Source organism: Ptychodera flava, chromosome 1 (genome assembly GCF_041260155.1).
Source record: "Ptychodera flava strain L36383 chromosome 1, AS_Pfla_20210202, whole genome shotgun sequence".
In the NCBI taxonomy this organism is placed as follows: Eukaryota; Metazoa; Hemichordata; class Enteropneusta; family Ptychoderidae; genus Ptychodera; species Ptychodera flava.
Window position 1 is genome coordinate 30,730,569 of NC_091928.1, and position 24,119 is coordinate 30,754,687.

At 36.9% G+C, this 24,119-nt stretch overlaps 1 protein-coding gene across 1 annotated transcript; it reads left to right on the forward strand.

The window, feature by feature from the left end:
• Window positions 1-9,472: 9,472 nt before the first annotated feature.
• LOC139143942 (CUB and sushi domain-containing protein 1-like) lies at window positions 9,473-24,034 on the forward strand. Its single transcript, XM_070714567.1, has 12 exons — window positions 9,473-9,825; window positions 13,807-13,950; window positions 14,474-14,644; window positions 15,334-15,618; window positions 15,859-16,203; window positions 16,724-16,909; window positions 17,688-17,843; window positions 20,048-20,206; window positions 20,529-20,810; window positions 21,702-22,043; window positions 23,117-23,299; window positions 23,784-24,034. The coding sequence occupies exons 1-12, from the start codon at window positions 9,741-9,743 to the stop codon at window positions 24,032-24,034; spliced, it is 2,589 nt and encodes an 862-aa protein (XP_070570668.1). The 5' UTR covers window positions 9,473-9,740.
• Window positions 24,035-24,119: the final 85 nt, after the last annotated feature.

The following is a 24,119-nucleotide window of genomic DNA, read 5'->3' on the forward strand; positions in this document are numbered from 1 at the left end:
TACCTCTTTCAGAAGAAAATATTACTGCAGTCATCGCCAAAAAGAGGATTTTCGTATTGTGACTTAATGATACATTTCTTTTCATTTGTAATTCATTACCACAGCATCTGAAGTCAAAACTAACTGAAATCTTTGTAATGCATACCTAAAGTATATTTTTCGCATGTTGCATATTAATGTACATGTTACAAATATATTTTATTATTTATTTTTGTATTTACATGTTTTGGTATGTATTTATTGAATGTTAATGCATTTATACGCAAAAGCCAAACCAAACAATAATCTTCACATCCAAGGCACGAACACATCCTCGCGCCACTTTTTAATAACTGATAAAATTTTTTACTTGTAATTTATTACCACAGCATGTGAAGTCAAAACTAACTGTAATCTCTTTAATGCAATGCCTAAAGTATATTTGTACGCATGTTGCATATTAATTTGCATGTTGCAAATATAAGTTAATATTTATTTCTGTATTTACATGTTTTGATATGCATTTTTTGAATGTCAATGCACTTATGCGCTAAGCTCATCCGTTACTAAATCGCACGATTAGTGTGATTAGCTGCCAATTAGCAAAACTATACAATGTTTTTCATACCTGCTAGTCCCTGCTATCTGCTAGAATGCTGAAGTCCAGAATTCTTCTTGCTAACAAAATGCCCTCTATCTCAGCATTAGGCTTCTGTGCTAGTTGAGTGGCCCGTTTTAGCACTGATGAAACTGTTACATTTTTACCACGGCCAAAATGAGCTCTCGTTCAATAAGAATGACCTATTGGCGTGACTGACACACTGATATGATATCATTTTATTTTATGAAATTTTTAGTTTATAACAACATTTACAGGAAATTTACACAATATTAGTATACAAGAATTACTATGTGTTCTCTGCAAAATGGCACAAAAAACACTACTAAATTTTACATTTCGCCTCATCCCTCTATTTGATGCACTTTTTGACGACCCATCTCTGCTTTATGGTTGCCGTCATCTACGGTTTAAAAGCCTCTTCGGGCTGATTACTGTTGCAGGATTGTTTTCAGTGAAATATATACACATAAGTTTACAAATGAGGTCATTATTAAATATTACTATCACTGTACTGTTATAAAAACTGTCGTTATAGTATTACGTGATTCTAGTTTTTGTAAAAAGGGTGAGAAATGCTTTAATTTGGTTCTTACACGATATGTCGTATTGCATAATCAAAATGTGAACGTAAGTGCAATTGAGAGGATATTTTGAAGTCTTTAGGTCAAACACGCCATAACCCGGAACTACATTAATTTGCAAGAACATAGCCCCACTATCACCGAGGGCGCACATTACTTAACACACATTTTCCTAGAGAAACTCTTGAGTGTATTTGTTGAGCAGCTTAAAAGCATAACATCCGTCATAGATTTTTTTTTCATTTCAGAGAGCAATTCGATATCTCGCAGACATGTGAAGTCAAAACTAACTGTAATCTCTGTAATGCAATGCCGAAAGTATATTTTTACGCGTGTTGCATATTAATTTACACGTCACAAATATACTTTAATATTTATTTCTGTATTTACATGTTTTGATATGCATTTTTTAAATGTCAATGCACTTATGCGCTAAGCTCATCCGTTACTAAATCGCGCGATTAGTGTGATTAGCTGCCAATTAGCAAAACTATACAATGTTTTTCATACCTGCTAGTCCCTGCTATCTGCTAGAATGCTGAAGTCCAGGATTCTTCTTGCTAACAAAATGCCCTCTATCTCAGCATTAGGCTTCTGTGCTAGTTGAGTGGCCCGTTTTAGCACTGATGAAACTGTTACATTTTTATCACGGCCAAAATGAGCTCTTCTTCATTAAGAATGACCTATTGGCGTGACTGACACACTGATATGATATCATTTTATTTAATGAAATTTTTAGTTTATAACAACATTAACAGGAAATTTACACAATATTAGTATACAAGAATTACTATATGTTCTCTGCAAAATGGCACAAAAAAACACTACTAAATTTTACATTTCGCCTCATCCCTCTATTTGATGCACATGTCTGCTTTATGGTTGCCGTCATCTACGGTTTAAAAGCCTCTTCGGGCTGATTACTGTTGCAGGATTGTTTTCAGTGAAATATATACACATAAGTTTACAAATGAGGTCATTATTAAATATTACTATCACTGCACTGTTATAAAAACTGTCGTTATAGTATTACGTGATTCTAGTTTTTGTGAAAAGGGTGAGAAATACTTTAATTTGGTTCTTACACGATATGTCGTATTGCATAATCAAAATGTGAGCGTAAGTGCAATTGAGAGGATATTTTGAAGTCTTTAGGTCAAACACGCCATAACCCGGAACTACATTAATTTGCAAGAACATAGCCCCACTATCACCGAGGGCGCACATTACTTAACACATTTTCCTAGAGAAACTCTTGAGTGTATTTGTTGAGCAGCTTAAAAGCATAACATCCGTCATAGATTTTGTTTTTCATTTTAGAGAGCAATTCGATATCTCGCAGACATTTTCAGGACCCACTTTTGTGCCAAATAAATGGCTAATTTTACACTTTACAAATTAAATAGGAGTTTCGCAAAATGACAATATTGTCTCGGAATGTATGAATTCCTTCCAATATACCCAAATTCTGCGTGTACTATTACGGCTTAGTTTTGCCAACTTGTATTCTTTTCGATTTAGTATTATCAGTTATCCGTTCACTAAAATTGTAAATGTGAGATATCAACGACATACGTAGACAACTTACTTTTAAGGATTATATAAAGAAAAGAAGCAATTTTAATAGATGGCCAAAACCTTATCAATATCATGTTGATCCGATAAAAAGCAAAAAGGGACGCTAAGTTGACAATTATTAACCTATAAATTTAACGGGTTCAAATTTGTTCATTACAAACTGCATCAATATGTTAGCTGAAATGATAAAAATAAATATTTCGATGAATGTTGAATATATTTAGTCTCTATACGATTGGTATGTACAGTGCACACGCTGCGAGATTTGCACTGAATCCGTGCTTTTTATGATTAAGGCCTGTCTAGTTTGTGAGGGGATGTAATGATATTCCGTGTGAAGACGAAACAATTATACAAAACTATTTGAATTTCCGCTTACTTCCCTTTTCTAGCCATTATTAGACAACATTGATAATGTTATATTGCTCAGCCATTCGACAGCTTCGATAATGTTAAAATGCAGACTGATCACTTTTTAGCTGTCATGCACGGGTTTGTAATGCTAACTTTTGAAAATATTTTGATTTAGACTCGTCAGCATACCGAGATGTGTACTTTGTTGAGACATTCTGTGACATCAAAGATAATGGATAATAAACATGAAAGCTCTAAATATAGGAAAAACTTAATTTGACGTTTCTTCAGGATGATACTCCCCTATCAGAGAAGCCCATTGGCAATTAACTTGATTTTCCATAGGGTGTATGCTTGGAACCTATAAAGATGTTCTGTCAAATACAAATGTTTTTGATAAGGCCGATGGCACACCAGTATGAAAGAATTATCAAGGTTATGATTCCAAGACAATGCAATTGAAACTGCACAGGCCCTCTTTTGAAAAAAACGTCATGACAAATATTCAGTCTTGGGAAGACCAATGCGAAAGCCTATACTTACGATGCAAGGTGGATGCTAGAGTCGGATCAATGCAATGCTGGCAGATGTGCCCGATAATTAAACCTGTGATAGCACCGGTTACAAAATGAATTCGCTGTCAATTTAATGATCATTATTGAAGTCTTTGCCTCTCAGAAACGTTTAAATATCATGAATATTAAAAAATGATGATCGTTGTTCTGTTTTCAGAACTCAAAGAACTTCCAGTAAAATAGGCTTCTTTCCAGGTGAATTTCTCTTCATTTATATTTTTCAATATGTCTAATCATTTTTTAAAGTTTTGTATTCTTTTTTCGATGTTTCAACAAAGTCAAAATCACATATTGTATATTATATCATACCAGTATATTGATGGTGCAAATTCAACGATCTGATTGGTCGAGACGTGAAAAGAAACGTGATATATTCGCGATATACCACGGTTGACACACATGCGAATTCAGCGCAAGGGCAAAAATCCTTTTAAGATGTTTCATGTCAGAATTCCTATATACTCATATGGTATAATAGCAATAAATAACAACAAACAATGGTATACCACTTGATTTTGACCAGTCCAGTTCATATCTGCACTCGCTATAGCGAATGCCGTTCTGTGGTTTCGTTATGCGCAGAAGAAAGGACATATTTTTTAAAAGTTTTATTTCACTTTGTAATAAAACCTTCCAATGTAATATTCCAAAGAATAAAATCTCTTTATTATTTTTTCAGTTTTCTTTCAATAGAGCCCCAAAGATTGTTTCAACTGTGCATTTCTTATTTACTCTGTTTTGGTCGTGTACTGAAAGTGAACAAGCCTGGTAGGTCAAGGGTTACGTTTTTACATTTTTTCTATGTTTTCATTCTATATTTTACGTTCTATCGTCAGTGAGTGACATTGCAAATATAAAAAATTAGTCTAGCTTTTCCGGACTTTTTATAGCGAGCGCAGCGAGAGCGGCCGAAGGCCGCTCGCGAAGCGAGCATTAAGACTAACACGTGTGCAAGAAATTTAGAATGGAATCTCTATATACCTACGAGTTTGAAAAGAGAGCACTTCCATGGAGGCGGCCATTTTGAATACTTTTACACGGATTGCGTGAAATTAAAGATATCATCTACCACAAATCTTACTCGACAATGTGTATTTCCGACAAAAGAATCTCTCTGTTTCAAAGAAAGTGTGAAATTTGTTTCAAAATAACTATTTTCGATCACTTTTGAAGGCCCGGTTCGGTCATCACTAGGCGCCGCCATTTTGAAACAAGCCTACTCTCGCGAGAACGAACGGTCAACTCACGCGAGAATTAAAAATCATGTGCTGAGAGATACCAACGCGACGGGAATATCAAGTACGTATTTTACATCAGACTGCCTCTGTTCCCGCGCCCCTGTTTGATATAATAAACTGATCGGAATCATATAATTAACCAGTTTTAAATAATTTTCGTTAGCGAACTTGGCATTTCCGAGTTAAATTGCTATAAATGTTATTCTAGAAAACAATTGACAACAATTCAACCTTTATGGCCAAGATATGCATCATGCATCAAACACAGAAATTAGCATGCTATTGCCTGAAAACATCTAAGACGATATACCCTACGCTGCGCTCGCTCTCAGGTCAGACCTGTTACATATTAGGGTAACAGTATTTGTCCCCCTGCCCCCTCTTTTGTAACGCACATAGTCAGGTTCCATGTTCATCATGAGCATACCCTTGTATATTTAACATTCTAAGGCTGGGACAGCAGACGACAGTTCAGAGGCGCGCGCGTGCATGGCTGTCGTCGCGTGCATGTTCCATTCCAGCCACCGCGCTCATGTACACGGCAGTCATAGCAACGTCTATCGTCATTCTCCGCCGCACTTCTGCTGGTGGACAGAATTGTCCCCGAGGCTGTCTTCCGCCCAGTAAAGCAATGTCTTCATTGCTTCGCTTCGATAAAGTTTGTGTGCGATGTATGATAGTGTGTGTGCGAACGTGAAAGCTTCACGAACTCTACAGCGAGTAGAGAGGGCGCAGTCAGAATGGTAACAACTTTAGCTTGATTATTGAATTAATCTTTTTGAGATTGGGGATTTAGCAGAGCGGTTTTAGCCGAGCGGCTTTGTCTGTAGCTTTCTCCGCTAGGTGATTGGGTACCGTATGTTGTGAGTGCGAACCCGATCGAAATCATCGTATGGCAATTAACACCACTAAAACAAAATATATGATTGTTGCGTCTCGCCCCAAAATTTATCACTTAGCCGACTCTGATATTTCATTTCACATTCAGATCAATGATACTCTCATTGACAGTGTTGCTGTTCACAAACTACTTGGTGTTCAATTAGACAACATTTTATGCTGGGATGACCACATAGATAATTTGTGCAAGACTTTGTCTGCAAGAATTGGTGTTATAAGACGACTACGCCCCTATTCTCGAAGGAGTGTTCTTTTGCTAGTTTATAACGCTTTGTTCTTGTCTGTAATTGACTATTGTTGTATTGTTTGGGCTAGTACGTCTAAGACCAATCTCCAAAGATTGTACAAACTCCAGAAAAGGGCTGGTAAGGTAATTCTCGGAGTTGACACGACTTTTCCTTCTCGAACAGTTTTTGTTAGTTTGCACTGGTTGCCCGTAGATTTACGTATTGAATACTTTACAGCTGTTATGACTTTCAAAGCTTTAAATGGTCTCGCACCAAGCTATATTAGTGATCTATTCCAACCTCTCTCAGAAATGGATCGTTTAAATACTCGTAGTTCTAGTAATGGTAACCTTTACCCACCAATGTTTAGGACAAGCATGGGTCAAAAATCTTTTGTATATCGAGCTACTAAAATCTGGAATTCCATTCCCCCAACTATCCGTGACTGTGAAGCCTTGTCGACGTTTAAATCAAAACTGCATTGTTATCTTTTCATGAAATATTGTAATGAAGGCTCTGACTTAGACTAGCCTATTTTTCCTTTGTCTTCGACATCTTATATTCGTCTATTCCATACGTTTTTGTTTTTTCGATGATTTGTTTGTGTATTTTGCCTTCTTTTCATGAGGGCTCTGATGGAAATTACAATTACTTTACTGAAATCAGATTACCCTCTTTAAATAAAGTGTAATAATAATAATAATAATAATAATAATAATAATCGTATTCGAATACGGGCTACAGAATTGTGATAAATACGCGCTGGTAAGCACTCTGCCGTGCCGCAGTGGAGAATGACCGGGTGTGAGAGAAAGGATAATCGATTTGGTGAACCAGAGGGATGCGAGTGTTTCTATTCACCTTTGTATTAATGATATCTAATTTTTGTTAAGGCTTTCATTTTTTTCAAATCATGATGTAAGTTCTCCGACGGCAACATAAACTAAAATACGAAATCATGTCTATACGCCATACACCATCATTTAAGAACAACAGAATGCTCGTGCTTCAATAGATTACTGTAACTCGAACGCAAATTTATGTGACTGTCAGTTTGCATCCAAATGCGCTCAGAAAGCCACTCTCTGATTTGTTGAGTATTTGTCTATTGAAAAAAATTGTTGAAAGACCAATCCATCAATACATAAGATTTTTATCATATTTTTCAACCACAAAAGTTCTTTTGACACTATACAGTGGCTAGCGCAGTTGCATGTAAGCTCTGCTATATTTATGAGTTTGATAAACGACTTGTTTTTAATAGAATTGTCAATAGACATCAAATCAGGTCCAATAATCGTTATCATTCAAGGTAACTAAGAAATTTAGGAACATATTGAAAATGACAAAGGCAATGGGGTCATCTTGAACCACAAAATAGTGGTGGTACCAGGTGTCCGGAATGGGTAAGCGTACTCTGCCAGCTAGCCGCACCAGTCAAGATTTACCCAAAGCGACAAATCCATTGTTATTTGGTGAATTCACCAAATTACTTTTGTGAGTCAAAATTTGGTATGCTGTCACTCATCATTTGAGTAACAGACAGGTCATATTTTGATACAACATCTCCGTATCTACCGTAGAACTTCTTAAATGATTTCACTAATCTACTCTCTGAGAATCCTTGCCTCACTAACTTTTGAGCTAATAGGCTGTGTCTAACCCGAAAGTCTTCATATGAATTGCATGCTCTACTGTATCTAAGGAGTTGTGAAACATACACACCATAAGCTGGAGATGATGGTATATTGCTCGACAAAAATGGAAAGTTTATGATTTCAAAACTATTATACAATTGAGAAAGTGTTTGTTATACTTCATTTCATTTACTTTTTTCATTATTCCATCGTGTTATTTCAAATCAGCAGCATTTTTAAAGTGCACTCTTTCAGTCATACATAATTTTCGTGTCCTCAGTGTACCCTCATATTCGTCAAGGCACCCCAATCTCCCGCCACTTCAGGAGGCGTTTTGTTTGTGATCACAGTCTTACTTGTCTTTCCGGATACATATATCATCACTCTCTTCATGTGAAAATTGTTTACCGAATAGCAAATCATACTGTGCGCCCTACATCGGACTCTACGTTAGGGATATGGTATCGGCCAGTGAACCTTTTACTGGGGAATTACATAGCGTCAGCCAGTGTCACTCAACACAAGACCGTCCGTGAATCGAACTTACAGAAACGCTTGCCGCGTTAACTCGATAGTAGTCCGTGCATATACTCAAGGATGGTACGTATACTGTATAAGCAGAATACTGAACTGTGACAAACACATCTTGCTATAATTAGACTAAGAACATATGTTTTAATTCAAGTGCACCTACACTTGTGAGTGGGCTGAGGGTTCGGAACGAAATGAGTCTGGCAGGAAGAGATCAATCTTGCCCCTTTCCAAGTATTATTAATCCCGCCCCTTCGTTTTTGACCAACCCTATGGATGATGTGGGAAACGAGATGAAGAGAAACATGGATAATTTATTTTTTGATGACTTTTGGACTTCAAGTTCCCGTTTTAAAAATGGTAGAGCAGGGAGTTAGAATAATTGGCACACACAGTTTCTCGTTTATTTGAGTGTTTCATGTTACAGAATTGAGTGAGTGTGTACAATCGATGGAAATCAAGGTGTCAAGTTACAGTGCATACAGTCAGTTGACCCGGACATGGGTGAACCCTATTAAGGAGCTGTGACTTTCTGTCTCCGCCAAGCGCAGTGTATGCCTCGAAGGGCATACTGAATACAGATATTGATACATCCAGTATGATATATGGCGGTGGCGTGTATCTTGTACGCACAAGCTGAACCACAGACAAATAGAGAAACAGACTAGAAATGCGGCATGCCTTTTGTTCCATGGTCGTTTCGGTAGAACTATGGCCTTTTCATATTAAAATGAGCTTCAAAGGTGTTAAACTTTTTGGAGACTTTGTTTGTGGTTGATAATTGTACGAGATTATGCGAAAAATACGACGAGATGGAATCGTGCTGCCAGTCGCGTAGCAACCATAGCTACTTAATGAGCTCTCAGGGCAGAAACACTGCTTCACGATAATAAAAACATAACACGCCAGCAGTTTCATAAACATGTCCTTCCTTGACGAACGTGTATAAGGCTGTATGACTGACCGTAAACCATTGAGTAAAACCAGACAGGGTTGATAAAAAACTGTCAAATTTGGTTCAAACACACTCATTATATATTCATAAAAATATGAGAGGAATTTTTAAAATGGTAAAACTCACTTTCCTGAAGCTCAAAACACTCCCGTTTTCGCCATTACGCCCATGCCGCTCAGCACCACACGACAACAACAACACAAACTTTCCCGAACATACTTTCGCTTAACAATTGAGAAAAATCCGAAAATTACCGAAGGATGCATGGTCGGCACTCTTCGGAAAAATGAGACGAGAGCTACCTGAGGTGAGGCGAATATTGATAAGTTACGTAACAGCTTCACGCCTTGAACAATACCCGTTGCTAGTCTGTTTCTCTTTGTCTGTGGCTGGACGCAGTGCGATGTCAGGGCTGAGGTGCCGCTTCAAAATAACGCGCAAACGAAGTCAGAATGTAACCTTTGAACCGGGAAATCGACAATGTTTTCCCTATTCGCCTAATTGCACTAGAATGTTATTGTTGCTGATCATTAGATAGGGACAGACTATGTAACGACAAAGTAATGGATAATCGAAGAGGGAAAGTCGGAGCTACCTCGCTGGTTGTGTTAGTGATTCTACTCATTGCCAGGGTACGAGGAAACGGAGGTAAGTTTCGTGAAGAAAAAAATCACAGTTGTTGAAGCAGTGGTGAGAGGAAAACTGCAAGTAAGACAACACAATATTGAAACTTTGTTGATATTTCTACCGTGCATTTGTACTATCGCATTATGATATGAATCAAAGTATTGTATCACTGTATTCTAGCATGGCCAACACTCAAAGCCACAGGACCATTTTAAGTATCCGGAAGTTAAGTGGTATGAAACTTTCGAAGTTGACGCCCTTTTTTCCTTCCGTAAGATTAAGAGTAAAAAGGACGTCCAATTCGTCAAATCCAAGACTTTTAATCACACATCCAAGGATAGTGCACAATATGTTGTCGCACAAAAACCAGATGCCCACAACAAATTTAAAAATTTGTTGAATCGGAAGTAACTACTATGATAATTGTCATAGTTTTGTGCTGTTATTTATATCTTGAGAGCAGACAATGATACGATTGCTTGAAGATGAACACGATTAGGATTTATCGGAGAGTGATAATCAAGGTTTCTCTCATTATAACCTTCCGCACTTTTGCTGAAGTAAATCCAGAGGGGATATTCCTCATTAACCTTTCATAAACAAGAATAAACACAACGCTAGCAGTTGACTATACAACATGGAAGTAGATAGGCTTGTCTCAGAAAAATATTATGTAGCTAATGTTCCTTCTGAAAAAAATATTTGTCTTGTATTACGAATGACGTCGCTTAAAAAGGATCTTTGCTCCGAATTGTAGACCGTTTTGAGACAAGTTCAAAACTGGGCGTGATTTTTGAGTACGTGACGAAATATAAACCACAGGCTTTCCTAAATGAAACTAAACCTTCTCAGCAAATCAAGAATAAAAATTAGGAGTCACCGTGCAAAGTTTTGAATTAAAGGAACAAACTACCAAACATTGACGGATATTTGAAATTCAAAATGTCAGCCACCTCTGTTTTACCTCAAAAGGGAAAATGAAATATATGATTTTCATAAAAATGAGAATGTGATATTTTTCTTATTCGAAGAGGTTTTAGTATGAGCCCCCCTCCCAAAAATGTGGTAGCTGAAAAAATAATTTTTAAATTTGAGAATTCGAATATCTGGCCCCAAGGCGCAATCTGAAATAAACTATAGTCACACCTACGCAGTGATTGTTTTTATGGCAGCTTTTCCGCTTTCTGATACCAACACTAGATCTTGTTACAACCTTTTTCCTGTTTCAACAGAGTGTACTTTTACATCTCTATCGACAGTTTCGACAACTTTAACCTGCCTTGACCCGGATAATTTTAACGTGTGTCGATGACATACAAATGCATGCGGGCACGGGCAATATGCATAGAACTTTCCGGAAATCTACAGAAATTAAAAACACAATTTCGATGCTGTTTGTGTCGGTGATTTCGAGACATTACCAGTTCCGCTTTCCCTACACTGCGAAATATTATGGAACTTGGTCCACTGAAAACAAGTTTTGTATTTAAGCTTAAAATCTCACCATTAGCAAAGTAAATGGATTGATACAAGCGTATTATACAGCATATAGAAAAGGTGTAAGTAAAATAAAGCGTCTTGCTGCGTCTTAACCAAAGCCACATCTGTGCACTCTTTTTTACACTTTAACATAAGGACATCAAATATATCTATGTTTAAGAAGGCGTAAAATTATGGGCGCATTTAGCATATGCTTCATCTAACTTTTGACTTTTCATAGCCAACCTCATTAATATGGATAGATATTAAGTAAAGGAAGGGGTTTCCGAAAAGTCAAATCTGTGGATCACTTAAAATGACAAGTGGAGTGAAGCAATCGTAAAAAAGATAAAATATTGTAGAAAAATAAAAAGACATACGATGCAGATGAGATAGTAATAATGACAACGCTAGGCACAACCCAGTCTTATTTCCACTTCATACAGTGAACCATACAGCAACCAGTGCATCTGGACCGCCTTACTGCATTTTATACAGAATAAATACACTTGCAACGCGTACAGGAGGTCGCTCAGGCAAATAGCTGGGTTTGGCTGAAAGAAAGAACAGAAATGGGAAATTACCATTGTTAAAATAAATGTTAATTCCTCACTACAACCGCTGGCAAGTTTTTTCATCTTGACAACAATGTTACATACTCTTGGACTGTGATCACAGTTTGTGTTATCTTTATGCACATTGCACTTAATGTTGCCAGACAATTTGTTTAATGAATGTATATCACCTTTGAAGCTATCGAAATACTGCTGATTTTTTAACTTCCAATCCAATAATTTTTAAGGCCATCGTTCACTCTACCAAAAGAAGGAGTGAGGGTTAATCAATCAATAAGTCAATCAATCAATTCATTACACAATATGGTAAGTGTTGCATGACATTACGATACATCCTAGGATAAAGGTAGTTATCATGTGATAAAGATTTACTGAAAAGAGAAATTAGCTATTGTCGGTCTTGTTCCGTCCGGTGGCCAGTTTGAATGGATCCCTCTCCTTCTTTACGGAGCAATCACATGTCTCAGAGTTAGGTGGCCAGAGCCACTGCTGGTTGAACCGGTGTTTAAAGATGAATACGAATATGTGTTTTTTAATTGTAACTTTCGACCCTCCCATAAAGTTACCAGGGAGAGCATCAGAAACGCCATTTACAGTAAAGACGAATTAAGTCCAATTAATGAACGCTATTATGAAAGAGAATATGACTTTACTGGATCATGGTCTCCCATATATAGTCTACCATTTAAGGTAGCCATAGACACAAAAACATGTGAATTCCAGTTCAAACTTCTTCATCATATTCTGTACACAAACTACGATCTATCTAGAAGAGGCATGGACCAATCACCGCTCTGTTCATTCTGCCAAAACAGCAACGAGACACTAGATCATCTTTTCTACAGCTGTAAATTCACTGAGACCTTCTGGAACGAATTTCACACATTTTTGAGGAATCTCTCAGTTTGTTCACTAGACATAACTTAAATGAAGTGCTCTTTGGTGTTGACGGTTACTCTGACATTCACAATCACTTGCTACTATTAGCCAAAAGACACATCTATGCCATGAAAATGAAACAGAGTAAACCACACTTTGCAGCTTTTATGTTGCAAGTGAAATTCAACTACCATCTAGAGTACGAAATAGCTCTGGAAAGAGACAAACTAGAGAGACATTGCAGCAAATGGATTTCAATTTTACACAAAATTGTAGATAACTAAGCACTGTACTTCATTTTAATTTAAGTTCATGTTACTAAAGAAAATGTTATCAATAAAACAATTTAAATACAAAAAAAAGTACAAATACTTAAATTCTGGAAGGCAAATTTTAAACCTATGGACTAACAGGTGTGTACATTTTTAGTGGATAAATAAAGGACAAGGTACTTGGCAACTACTTACACTTGTTGATTAACCCAGTAACCACTGATCTTATTGAATAAATACACAACTATTAAATGAATAAATACAAATTATGAAGATAAAATATAAGGTGATCTACAACATCCGGAAGGACATCTCTTAAGGAGGGACTAAAGCATTTTTGACTTATTTTGTTTACTTAATCAATACGGTATACGGAACCTCTGTATCAGATCTTCCAAGATACAAAATGATCTGTTTCCCCTGGGAAATGATAAAAGCTCACACCCAATTTAAGTGTGAAAAGTTGTGTGTACTTGCAAAACTAACGATTCAGTAATCCGTACTTGTCAATTCTGATAAATCTAATCTTCAAATATTTTGTGTTTCCGTTTGATTCGGTCACACGAAAGTAACTTTCTCGTGACCGAATCAAACGGAAACACAAACTATTTGAAGATTTATCAGAATTGACAAATATGGATTACTGAATCGTTGAATTTTTTTTGCAAATACACACAACTTTTCACACGTGAAATGACTATGACGATTTGACAACAAAAATCTCGACCCCCATTAAATAAATATCCGCTTTTGTCAACAATAATCATTTTATTTGATGGCGCATCATTATTTTACAGCAAAGGTTCAGCTTGTTGACGGATCATCTCCTTATGACGGCCTCGTTGAACTGTACGTGAACGACACCACGGAATGGTTACCTGTATGTGGAACTCGGGGTGTGTGGCACTTTTTAGACGCCGATGTCGTTTGTAATCAACTTGGTAAGCATCACGATTAGACATTACTCAAAGGATAACAAGTACTATATTTCAGAATATCCAAGAGCTGTCGCGAGTTTGTCACTCCAAGGAACTTATGTTAACAGACAGCATAATAAATAGCTCAATACATTAATTAATCAATTAATAATCATAAATTTTGTTTGAATGTGTCTCTGTAGCGTACATTTTCGAATTATCCTCAGGTTTTCTCATTTCTTAGAATGAAACATTCAGTTGCGCTTTGGTCTACGCCAACGTGTTTAGGTTTGTGTTGGCCGAAACCCGAACTCAACTAAATCTTTTTATCTACCCATTCGCGTACCTAGAAATGCCAAGGATAGTCAACAGAAATCATTATTACAACAAGTACTCCACCTTTTAATTATCGTGCTTTCATTGCGTCCATCTTGGTGCATAGACCGGATGAAACAAAAGCTGGAAACTGTAAAACTCTCGGTAAATTTCTCGTGCTGCTAAATATCTGCTAATGTTAAATTCCTTCGACAACATTTGTACCCTGCAGGTTACAATGGTGCAATGCGATCAGAAGGGAAGAGTGATCGTTTACGAAATGATCCTCGTAAAGTCGTAGATCAGGTTGTGTGTCCCGCAAACTCCATCACCATTGACGATTGTACCTTTTATATCGAAGAATCCGGCCACTGCAATGACAAAGCCAGGATTACGTGTAACTGTAAGTTTTGTCCAGGAAAGAAGGTTCATGTTATTGAAGATATTTTTACCAATGTTATGTGTCTCTTAAACTTCAAATATTAATGCATGAATTTGTTTCCCGGGATAATATTTGTATAATTCATACTCAACTTGGTCAAAACCACACTTGTCTAAATATCAATTCTCGACTGAAAGAGACTAAGAGATCACATTAATCAAATTATTTCTGTTTCCACACTTGCAATCAGATCCAAATACTGTTATTGTCTTGATATTCATCGCTTTATATGCAGCGGTTACGATGAATTGTCGGTAGCTAATTGATGACTCTAACTCCCGCTTGTTTACGCTCGTTCGATCGGTCTAGAACATGTCAATCACGTTATCCAAACTGTATGTATTACCTGTTTCAAATCATCCACTGGAAAGTTTAATGATAGAAAATTGTGAAAAGCGAATAAACTACAGTATTGACACCATTTGTGTTCCAGCCGAGCTGGGCCTTCTTGGTCCAAATAATTTTGGACGCGGTTGAATTTGGGCGATGTGTCACAATTAGACTGTGGTCAGCAGTTTAGACGTTTCGGCCGAATGTTCAATGGAATGACATACGTAACGATTCTCGATTAAACTATTCCTGAAGCTTTAACAATGATTATTATGTTACGAAAAAAAGACGTATATTTCAATTGCTTGTATTGAATCTAGTCGATGGTTACATTGGATGTTTCAACAATAACGCAAGCGATCCAGTACTTCCTGATGATGGTGAGGAAAACACTCAAATGACTATTGAATGGTGTCTGGACTACTGTAGGGAACGTAACTGGACGTATGCAGGATTGTACTGGCGTAAATATTGCCACTGTGGCAGGCAGGGAACGGACTACGCACGACAAGGAGTGTTACGAAATTCTCAGTGTGGTAGTACCTGTACAGGAAATAGTCTGCAAGTATGTGGCGGTGGAATGGGAAGAATAAGCATCTATAAAAGTAAGTAAATCAAGATATCATTGGAAAATTCTGATTTCTCAGCTGCAGAAGTTGAAGCAACCTTGGGTATAGCCGTAATGCAATTAAGCAAGATGATCAGTTTGACATTGGATAGAGATGTGCAAAAGACGAAGTCTTTCCGTTGCTGCTGCGAGTGTGGTTACGAAGGGTACAGTAGTATTTGAGCATGCATATCCATCTTTTTGAATTAAGTAAAATAATCTACATGTCTCTTTGTAGCCCATTTAGGTGCATGTGGAGGTCAAGTCAACATTAATGGATCTCGGACAATCTACTCTCCTGGATTTCCGGGATATTATCCGAATTCTCAGGATTGTACCTGGATCTTGTCATCCTCGAAGTCAATGAGTTTTACGATGAACTTTGTCCTCTTGCAATTGAATAGTAATGATGACCACGTAATACTCTATGATGTCAGTGATAGTGAAAGGCATAACATTCGTCAGTTTAGCGGATCTGACGTACCGGAAGTGGTATGTTCGCACTCCAGTGAGGTGCTCGTGCACTTTTATTCGGGAAACGGCAGTGATTCAAACACAGGGCTCTTTGCCATTACCTTTAAAGGTAAAGCTACGTATATTATCAATCGATATCTGATAGTCACACCACTAATTGAGTATCGTCCGAAGGGATCGTTAAGTGCTGAATATGCAAATATCTTTCCAACTACTTTGTTGCATTATCTTTCACTCCTTACTGATAGCTTTATTCTTTTACAATTAAGTACATAAGTGACCAAATGCGACACATTGAAATGAAATGAAGATGCTACAGCTTGGTGTATTACAACTGCAAATGTTTAAGAGTGACTACATAAGGTTAGCCATGCGTTTTTAGGGAAGGGTAGCTTGCCACAAAGTGGTACAATGCAACATTAGTTAGATCAATAAAAATGGGTGTTGTCCAAGTGTGATTTAACTTATGACATCTTTGCTCCTACATTGTTTTACTACGGTCTATTAAAAGTAAGTGATTTAAATGTTCATTGGCAATAGTAACGTTGCTTTGGATGCCTTTCAGCGAAGGCTTCCTACATAGCAGTCTACTGTCAATTGTAACCATTACTTTAACATCTAATTTTCAGAAGTGTACACTATTTGTCCGCTCCCGAAAGAAATCAACCATGGCCACTTCAATGTAACTGGTGACTGTACTAAAAACTGGACGCTATCAGTCACATGTAACGAGGGGCTACATGTGAACACATCCCATTCAAGTGTTGTCTGTTATGAAGATGATGGATGGAATGATACTATACCGAGTTGTACAGGTATGAAGCCTTGATTTCAGAGTTTAGATTTTATATCAATGAAATCAACTATTTACTAAAACATATCGCTTTTTCTCGTGTCCAAATGGATTAGACACCAAGTATTTTCATTTGAATTCATCATATATGTGAGAGTGAAAACATGCTTGCATGCATATATACCTACGTTTTTATGAATAAGTGCATACTTGTGTATGTCTAAGTTTATTATAAGAATGTTGATTAAGGTTTTTTATAAGGCCATGAACGTTAGGTACTGTGTCATTCTACCGTCAGCAATACGGACTAGGATTATAGAAGGGATGAAAGGCAGTACATAGACTACGACATGCTAGGGTTAGATGTCGTTAGGTTTTACAAGTTGAATTATATCTTCATCGTACTTCAAAGGTTTTCTCCATATAATATAGTATCATACGCATACCGGTGATCGCCTCACCCTACTCTTGAGCTGTCTAAATTAATTCCTTAGCGAGCATGCGTTGGTTATCACCATTGATGATTAGGGTGAAATGTTCCTAAAATGAACTGGTTCGGGCGAGGGTGTATGATACTATTAATTCCGCCTGCCATATCCTAATACTGAATTAGACAAATAGGGCAGTTTTTTTCATATCGATGTTACATGTATATGCTTGGTCCTCAGATATTCTGTGAGTCATCATTTAGGGGCTTGATATATAATATATACATATCTGTGTAGTGAGCTTGTGTAGTTCATAAGAGTACACAGATTTGTGATTTTATAATAAGATACCACTATTATTAATATTCCAAGCCGAAGTACCGGTGAAACTGACGGATGGAGAATTGCCGAATGAAGGACTTGTTGAAGTATTCGACTCGAAATATGGCTGGCTTAAGGTGTGCCTGATAGGAAGAGAAGACAAAACGTGGAGTTGGAATGGAGCCGATGTTGTCTGCACTCAGCTAGGTAAGCATAAAATGTATCTATCATGTATCAATGGCTTATCGCATTTCAGAAGCTAGATAATTTATATGTTATTTTGACTGTATCTGATAGGGAATACTAGAATCAACAAAATCTAAGGTTGTGAAGAAATTAGTAAGTCATAATTTGGTTCTACCGATTAGGTCATTTTTGGTCATTCACTTTTTATATCATGGACCAGAATTGCTTTCCATATTTAGGTGAACGCGTCCATTACCGGATCTACCATTTGTTTATTTAAAGCAGCACGCACCAAATTCAGAAATGTCACCTAAATTATCATTTATGGCCGACAATACATTCGCTAGCTGGGAGATATTCGAACATAGCTGCTAGATTTCTTACTACCTGGTGACGATGACGACTGTAAATAAGTTCATAGAATCGCAAAGACAACCAAGCTCAGTTCAATTCAATTCAATCCAATTCAATTCAATTCATTTCAATTCAATTCAATTCAATTCAATTCAATTCAATTCAATTCAATTCAATTCAATTCAATCCAATCCAATTCCATTCATTTTAATTCAATTCAATTCAATTCAATTCAATTCAATTCAATAGAATTTCATCCATTCCAAACATCGGTAACTAAAATGTCTGATGACATCATAGAATATAAAACTGTACATAAGTATAGAGTCAGAGAACGCTACCGAAAAAATCACACAAAACAGTTAACGAATCATTTAAAAGCCGCACCGTGGTGAGAATGAATGACAACTTGTGCCGCTTTGACCTGCAAGCCGGGCATCTAAAACACCGACCAGAGGGAAGTATGTCGAATTCTGTCGATAAAATATGATACGTACTAGAGAAGAAAACATTTGAGCGGACTTTCCGGAGTACTTGCTGATTATAAAATGATGACAGGGTTCTCTGGGGTATTCCAATTAATTTTGAACTAAGTGACTCAATTCTATCAAGTGAAATTTTGTTTCTGACTGTCATGTTTGAAACAAACAGACGAACGAGAATGAAATAACGTTTTCTAAGTAAGTTTTATTAACAAGTGATAAGATTTCTCTATCAACCATGAAGGAACGCAGTTCTTAAAGAAACAGTCGTTGTCGCCCTTTCTTCAAGATAGCATCGGTGTTTAAATCCTATTTCAATTTGTTATTAAGTATTTGACCAAGGTAGGTTTACTTAGAGACAATATCAACTTCTTGATAGTAAAAAATTGTTGTCGGAGGGATACGTTCTTTCCGCCTAAAATCGATTGTAATATCCTTAGTTTTTTTAACATAAATTTTAGATAAGAGTGATCACATCTCTCAACAAACTCGCCAAGAGCGGGTCCATGGTGACATTCTTATTTCTGTAGAGCAGAGCACTACCGTCAGCAAATTTTACAAGATGGCTACCTTCGTGTGAGCTTCTACAATCATCAGTTTAAAGGATGCAAGGATGTGGAGTTGATTTGTATTGAATTGTGTTGAAAGCACTCGAAAAAACTGTACAAAGGATTTTTGCATGGGCCCCTGTTTTTTTCTAAACGTTTGTACAGTAGAATGAAAAGCGCAGCATATTCAAAACCTTTACCTGATCAATATGCAAATTGTAGGACATCTACTTTATGTTCAACCATAGTCAGAATATTGGACCTAATTATTTTCACATTTTTTTTCATTAACATAGAAGTGAGACCGTCGAAAATCATTTGGTTTTTTTTGGTTAATTTTCTGTGGGACTGGTACCACTATAGAATTTTTACATATGGCAGGAATAGTAACCTTTTCAAGAGAAACATGAAAGAGGTGTTGTAAGACTCCAAAATGCTGACCAGCACAGACCTTCAGGGTCGACCACAAGGATTTTTGTTCGCATTCAATGATTTTTAAAATTTAAGTTGGCGCCACTGATTCAATAGACGCCAATATCGCTCAAAAGCGACATTTTCCACTGCTGTTCCCGTTGAGACGAGATTCCAAAACCAATAATTATCAAAATTTCAATGAATTCATGATTTTTTTTCCCCTTCAAGCCAACTAAATCAACTGCGGAGCAACCGAATGATTCTTCGAACGTAATAAGGTATATTACAAAACTTTCGTCGACGTTAAACGTATCTTTTGGCCATGGAAAATACAGCGGATGTGCCCAAGCGTGAGCTCTACTCAGGCCGGGACATCGGTATACCATACATGTAGATTAATACTTAGATATCTGCTATCATATTTTAGGTTATCGCGGTGCCATGCGGCCTACTCTAAGCAAACCACAAGTACATGGCATCTTCGGTATCACTTCTGTTAATTGTAAGGGCGACGAGAATTCGATACTGGAGTGTGTTTATTCAACGACCAATTCATGTACGCATTTAATCAAGACCCGATGTAACTGTAAGTCATTTATGCAATATTTTGTTTAGCAATATTGGAATTCGCTGAGTTTACTAGAATTCGGACATCTGTACAGTTCCTTTCTTTGCTAATTTTGGTGTAACTTTAATGACAAAGGAAATATCAATCAATCAATCAACCAATCAATCAACTTATTCAGCATTAAACAACGAACCTATCGTCGGGTGCAAGCATGTATATGGACGCTTGTCTGCGTAAGGCACTCAAACGTACATTATAAGTTCTCCCGAAATCCTTACGTTTACAAAATTCGGAACGCAAAGTAAAGATTCACAAGTAACTGCATCTGTCTTCTGCATAGATATCGGCTATGTTGGCTGCTTTAAGCGTGACGTGGTAGATCATCGCTGGAATTCAAATGGCTCTTTTACCAATTCTACAACATTGACGATAGAATGGTGCATTGAATACTGTCGATCACATGGCATGGCCTATGCTGGATTGAAGGAGAGAAACCAATGTTACTGTGGACAGACACGTCCTGATGAAATTTACACAGAGCGAAATAACAAATGTAATTGGGCATGCAAGGGAGACAGATCACAAATTTGCGGAGGAAGAAATGCTTTATCTGTATATCCTAGTAAGCACCATTATATAGATTTCTATATAGTATTAAGACTTAGAACTAAGACGAACTAACGAAGCCTGTTCAGTCATGATGTCCTTTAAATGCATGGTCCTTAATTCACTTAAGGTAGTATGCACCTCGAAAGTGAAAGACTTAAACTTTTGCTCTAACTTTCCTCAAGTGATCTTTCAATCATTCTCTTTCAAAATCAAGAATGAAAATCACCGTGCAAATTTTGGTAATAGAGAAACAAATAACCCAAGATTTACCGATTTAGAAATTCAAAATGGCCGCCATCTATGTGTTAACTCTATGGAGAAAAACAAAAATTTTCGAATATCGATAAACTAAGCCGGTGAAAAGTTTTCTTTCACCAAGAGCTTTAAAATGAACTCCCACATGTGGTATATCAGAAGAAAATTGTAAAAGTTTTAGAGTCCGAATGTCTGTCCCCGAGGCGCGTTCTCACTTAAATATCTTCCTAATCTATTTCAAACTAAGCACCCCGTGTTTACTATATATAACTGCAATGTCACCATCATATCATGACGGCGAGGAAAGACCGATCCAAGAGCTAGAGAGCAAGGTTCAAGTTCTAACAGATACGTTACCGACAAAAGGAATTCGAATAGACCACGGTACAAACAAAACCATGTGCACAAACGCTGAGTGTTTTGATAGACGTTTGTACAAATTGGTTTTGATATTATAGTATATAACTTGGTATGTTCAATATTTATACTTCTGGTAAATGATAACAGTGCCCAGATACTTCACTCAAATCAGGTCTACCAGCAAGACGTTAATATTACAATTTTATCTGTCATAGCAATGGTTTGTCTTTGAACTCTCTTTTGCTTGTAATCACAAATCACACCAACACCTAATTTACCTTACCCATAGCGTCCATGGGAGCCTGTGGAGGTCACGTGAATGAATCAGGAGTACTCTATTCACCAGGATTTCCTGGAAACTACCCAAATAATAAAAACTGCAAGTGGATTTTATCAGCATCGGAGAAAAGCACCATCAAAATCGACTTTCTGTTTCTCAGCTTTGGCGGAGCAAACGATTCGGTAACGATGACAGAAGTAATAGATGGTATACACTACGACATTGGACGATCTGAAGAAAAATTAGACCTATCAGAAGTTACATTTTCTTTTTCAAACGAGGTTTATGTCACCTTTAACTCGGAATATCGACAAGATGTCAGCAATGGCATATTTGCTTTTTCTTTTGAAGGTAAAGTTATTTTTCGTTCGACATTATTACAAATGCAGTTTATGAATATGTTTATGAAGATATAAAGAATGATGTGGTCAAGATAACTTCTAAAATGCTGGCGACTTTTGCAAAAGAAAACAACCTAATTAGCAGAATTTGTCTACCTTTAATGCTGTAAGTGATAGCCACCACAAAAAAGAAGTAGCTATTCGACTGAGAAGAAAACGTCACAAGTATAAAGACTTCGCATTTTCTATATATAGCGAAGGATATTCCGAGGAAATCATTGGAATATGAACTGCATATCGTGCGTGGAATGCTTCAACAGATACACGTCTTTATCATCTGCTTTTATAAGAAGAATAAGGATGGATAGTTAATATGATATATTTATATCTAAATGTCTTCGATCACAATACATTAAGGTACCAAAGTAAAGAACATGTAATATCCGGAAAGATTCACAGACGTAAAAAAGAAAGGAAGAGAAAAAAGGCACATAAAAAGTCGCAAAGTTAAAAAGGATTTTCATGCTTTAAATTGTAGAAAGATTGGTTAGAAAATAATCACACGAAGAAATCGCCTGCTGCATAAGATGTGAACAAAACCGCTTTCACGTAGTTCCTTAAACTGTGCATATTTGAAGAATTAAAATCGCACAATAACCAGCATTCATAATGCTTACGAATTATCCTGTCAAGTAAAAGTTTGTTCTGTGAGTATGTGTGTAGTTCAAAGTTGTACAGTCCTAAGGCAGGCATATTACGTGCAGACGTGCCGTGTAGAATATTATAAAGCAAGATGCATGACCGCGCAAATCTACAAATAGGGAGTTGATTTGCAGGATGTTTATTGTGACCAGATTGCTACGTTAGTCGTTTGATAGATATATTGATGTGTTCTTTACAGTTGCTCATCCGTTTCATGGTTATAAGGTTTGGTGAACAGTTTAAACGATGGATGATAAATGCGGATTCCACTACTGGTAATCAGTCTTATTAAGTTCCTTTTTGCATGAATACTACACAATATGTGTCTTACGGTAAGTGCATCAATAATGATATGACGCAAATGTAAAATTATTCTTTCAGAGGCAGAAGTTGGTTGTCAACTTCCAATTGGCATTGAAAATGGTAATTTCAAAATTATAGGCGATTGTCCTCACAGCTACTCCCTATACATCACGTGCAAGGAAGGTTTCCAGGCGACCATCCCATACACAGTCAGATGCAGAGAAAATGGGCAGTGGACCAGTCCATTTCCTAAATGTTTGGGTGAGAACAATTTTCCGATGTATTATTGTTTACAAATGAATTCTGGTCAGGACTTGAATACAATTTTCAACAAAAATGAAGATTTATACTTATATAGGTTGTGTTGATATGCTAAATACTTGGCATTAAGTTACAGTTTAGGGATTTAATGCAGAAAGTGTAGAGAAACCACAAAAGTTCTGAAAAAATAGCCAAAATATACAGCTTATGGAACTTTAATACATGCTATGAAAAATACACTATGTGACCGCTCAATACACTGTACATTCTATGATAATGACTTTGAGCGTTGTGATCATATTTGGTCTAGAGCAATGTCGCAGCATGGAGGAACTTCCGCTGACGATCTTCAGAGTGACGAACGACAATTTAATTCCAAAAGCATACGGAAACAGATATAAAATTGACATATCTACCGTCATTTTCTGACCCAGCTTCTGAAATGCACGTAGTTACGTATGTCGGCCGTGTTTTGTTCTTTTAGACATTGATTGTGGTGAGCCAGATGAAGTACCTAACTCTTCCAAGGAGGGCGATCTGTATACATACAAGAACACCGTAAAATATTCTTGTAATGATGGCTACTACATCGACGGACATGACGTCATCACATGCGATGAAAATGGGAACTGGTCTAAACAGCCATTGTGCACTTTAAAAAGTAGGTCCAGCGACATGAAGAAGACTCGAATGTTCAATATCTTTGATGGCGCGAAACAAATTAGAATTTTCTGATGCTATAATCACTAATTATTCCTAATCAATTTTTTGTATGCTGTGAAGATTACTATAGATAAAAATTTGGCAAGTATTTCGCAAT

Coding starts and splice junctions, on each gene's coding strand:
- LOC139143942 (XM_070714567.1), top strand. CDS start 9,741: ATGGATAATCGAAGAGGGAAAGTCGGAGCTACCTCGCTGGTTGTGTTA. Junction 14,645..15,333: donor AGCCAGGATTACGTGTAACT/GTAAGTTTTGTC, acceptor TATTGAATCTAG/TCGATGGTTACATTGGATGT. Junction 20,811..21,701: donor TGCTTTATCTGTATATCCTA/GTAAGCACCATT, acceptor CCTTACCCATAG/CGTCCATGGGAGCCTGTGGA.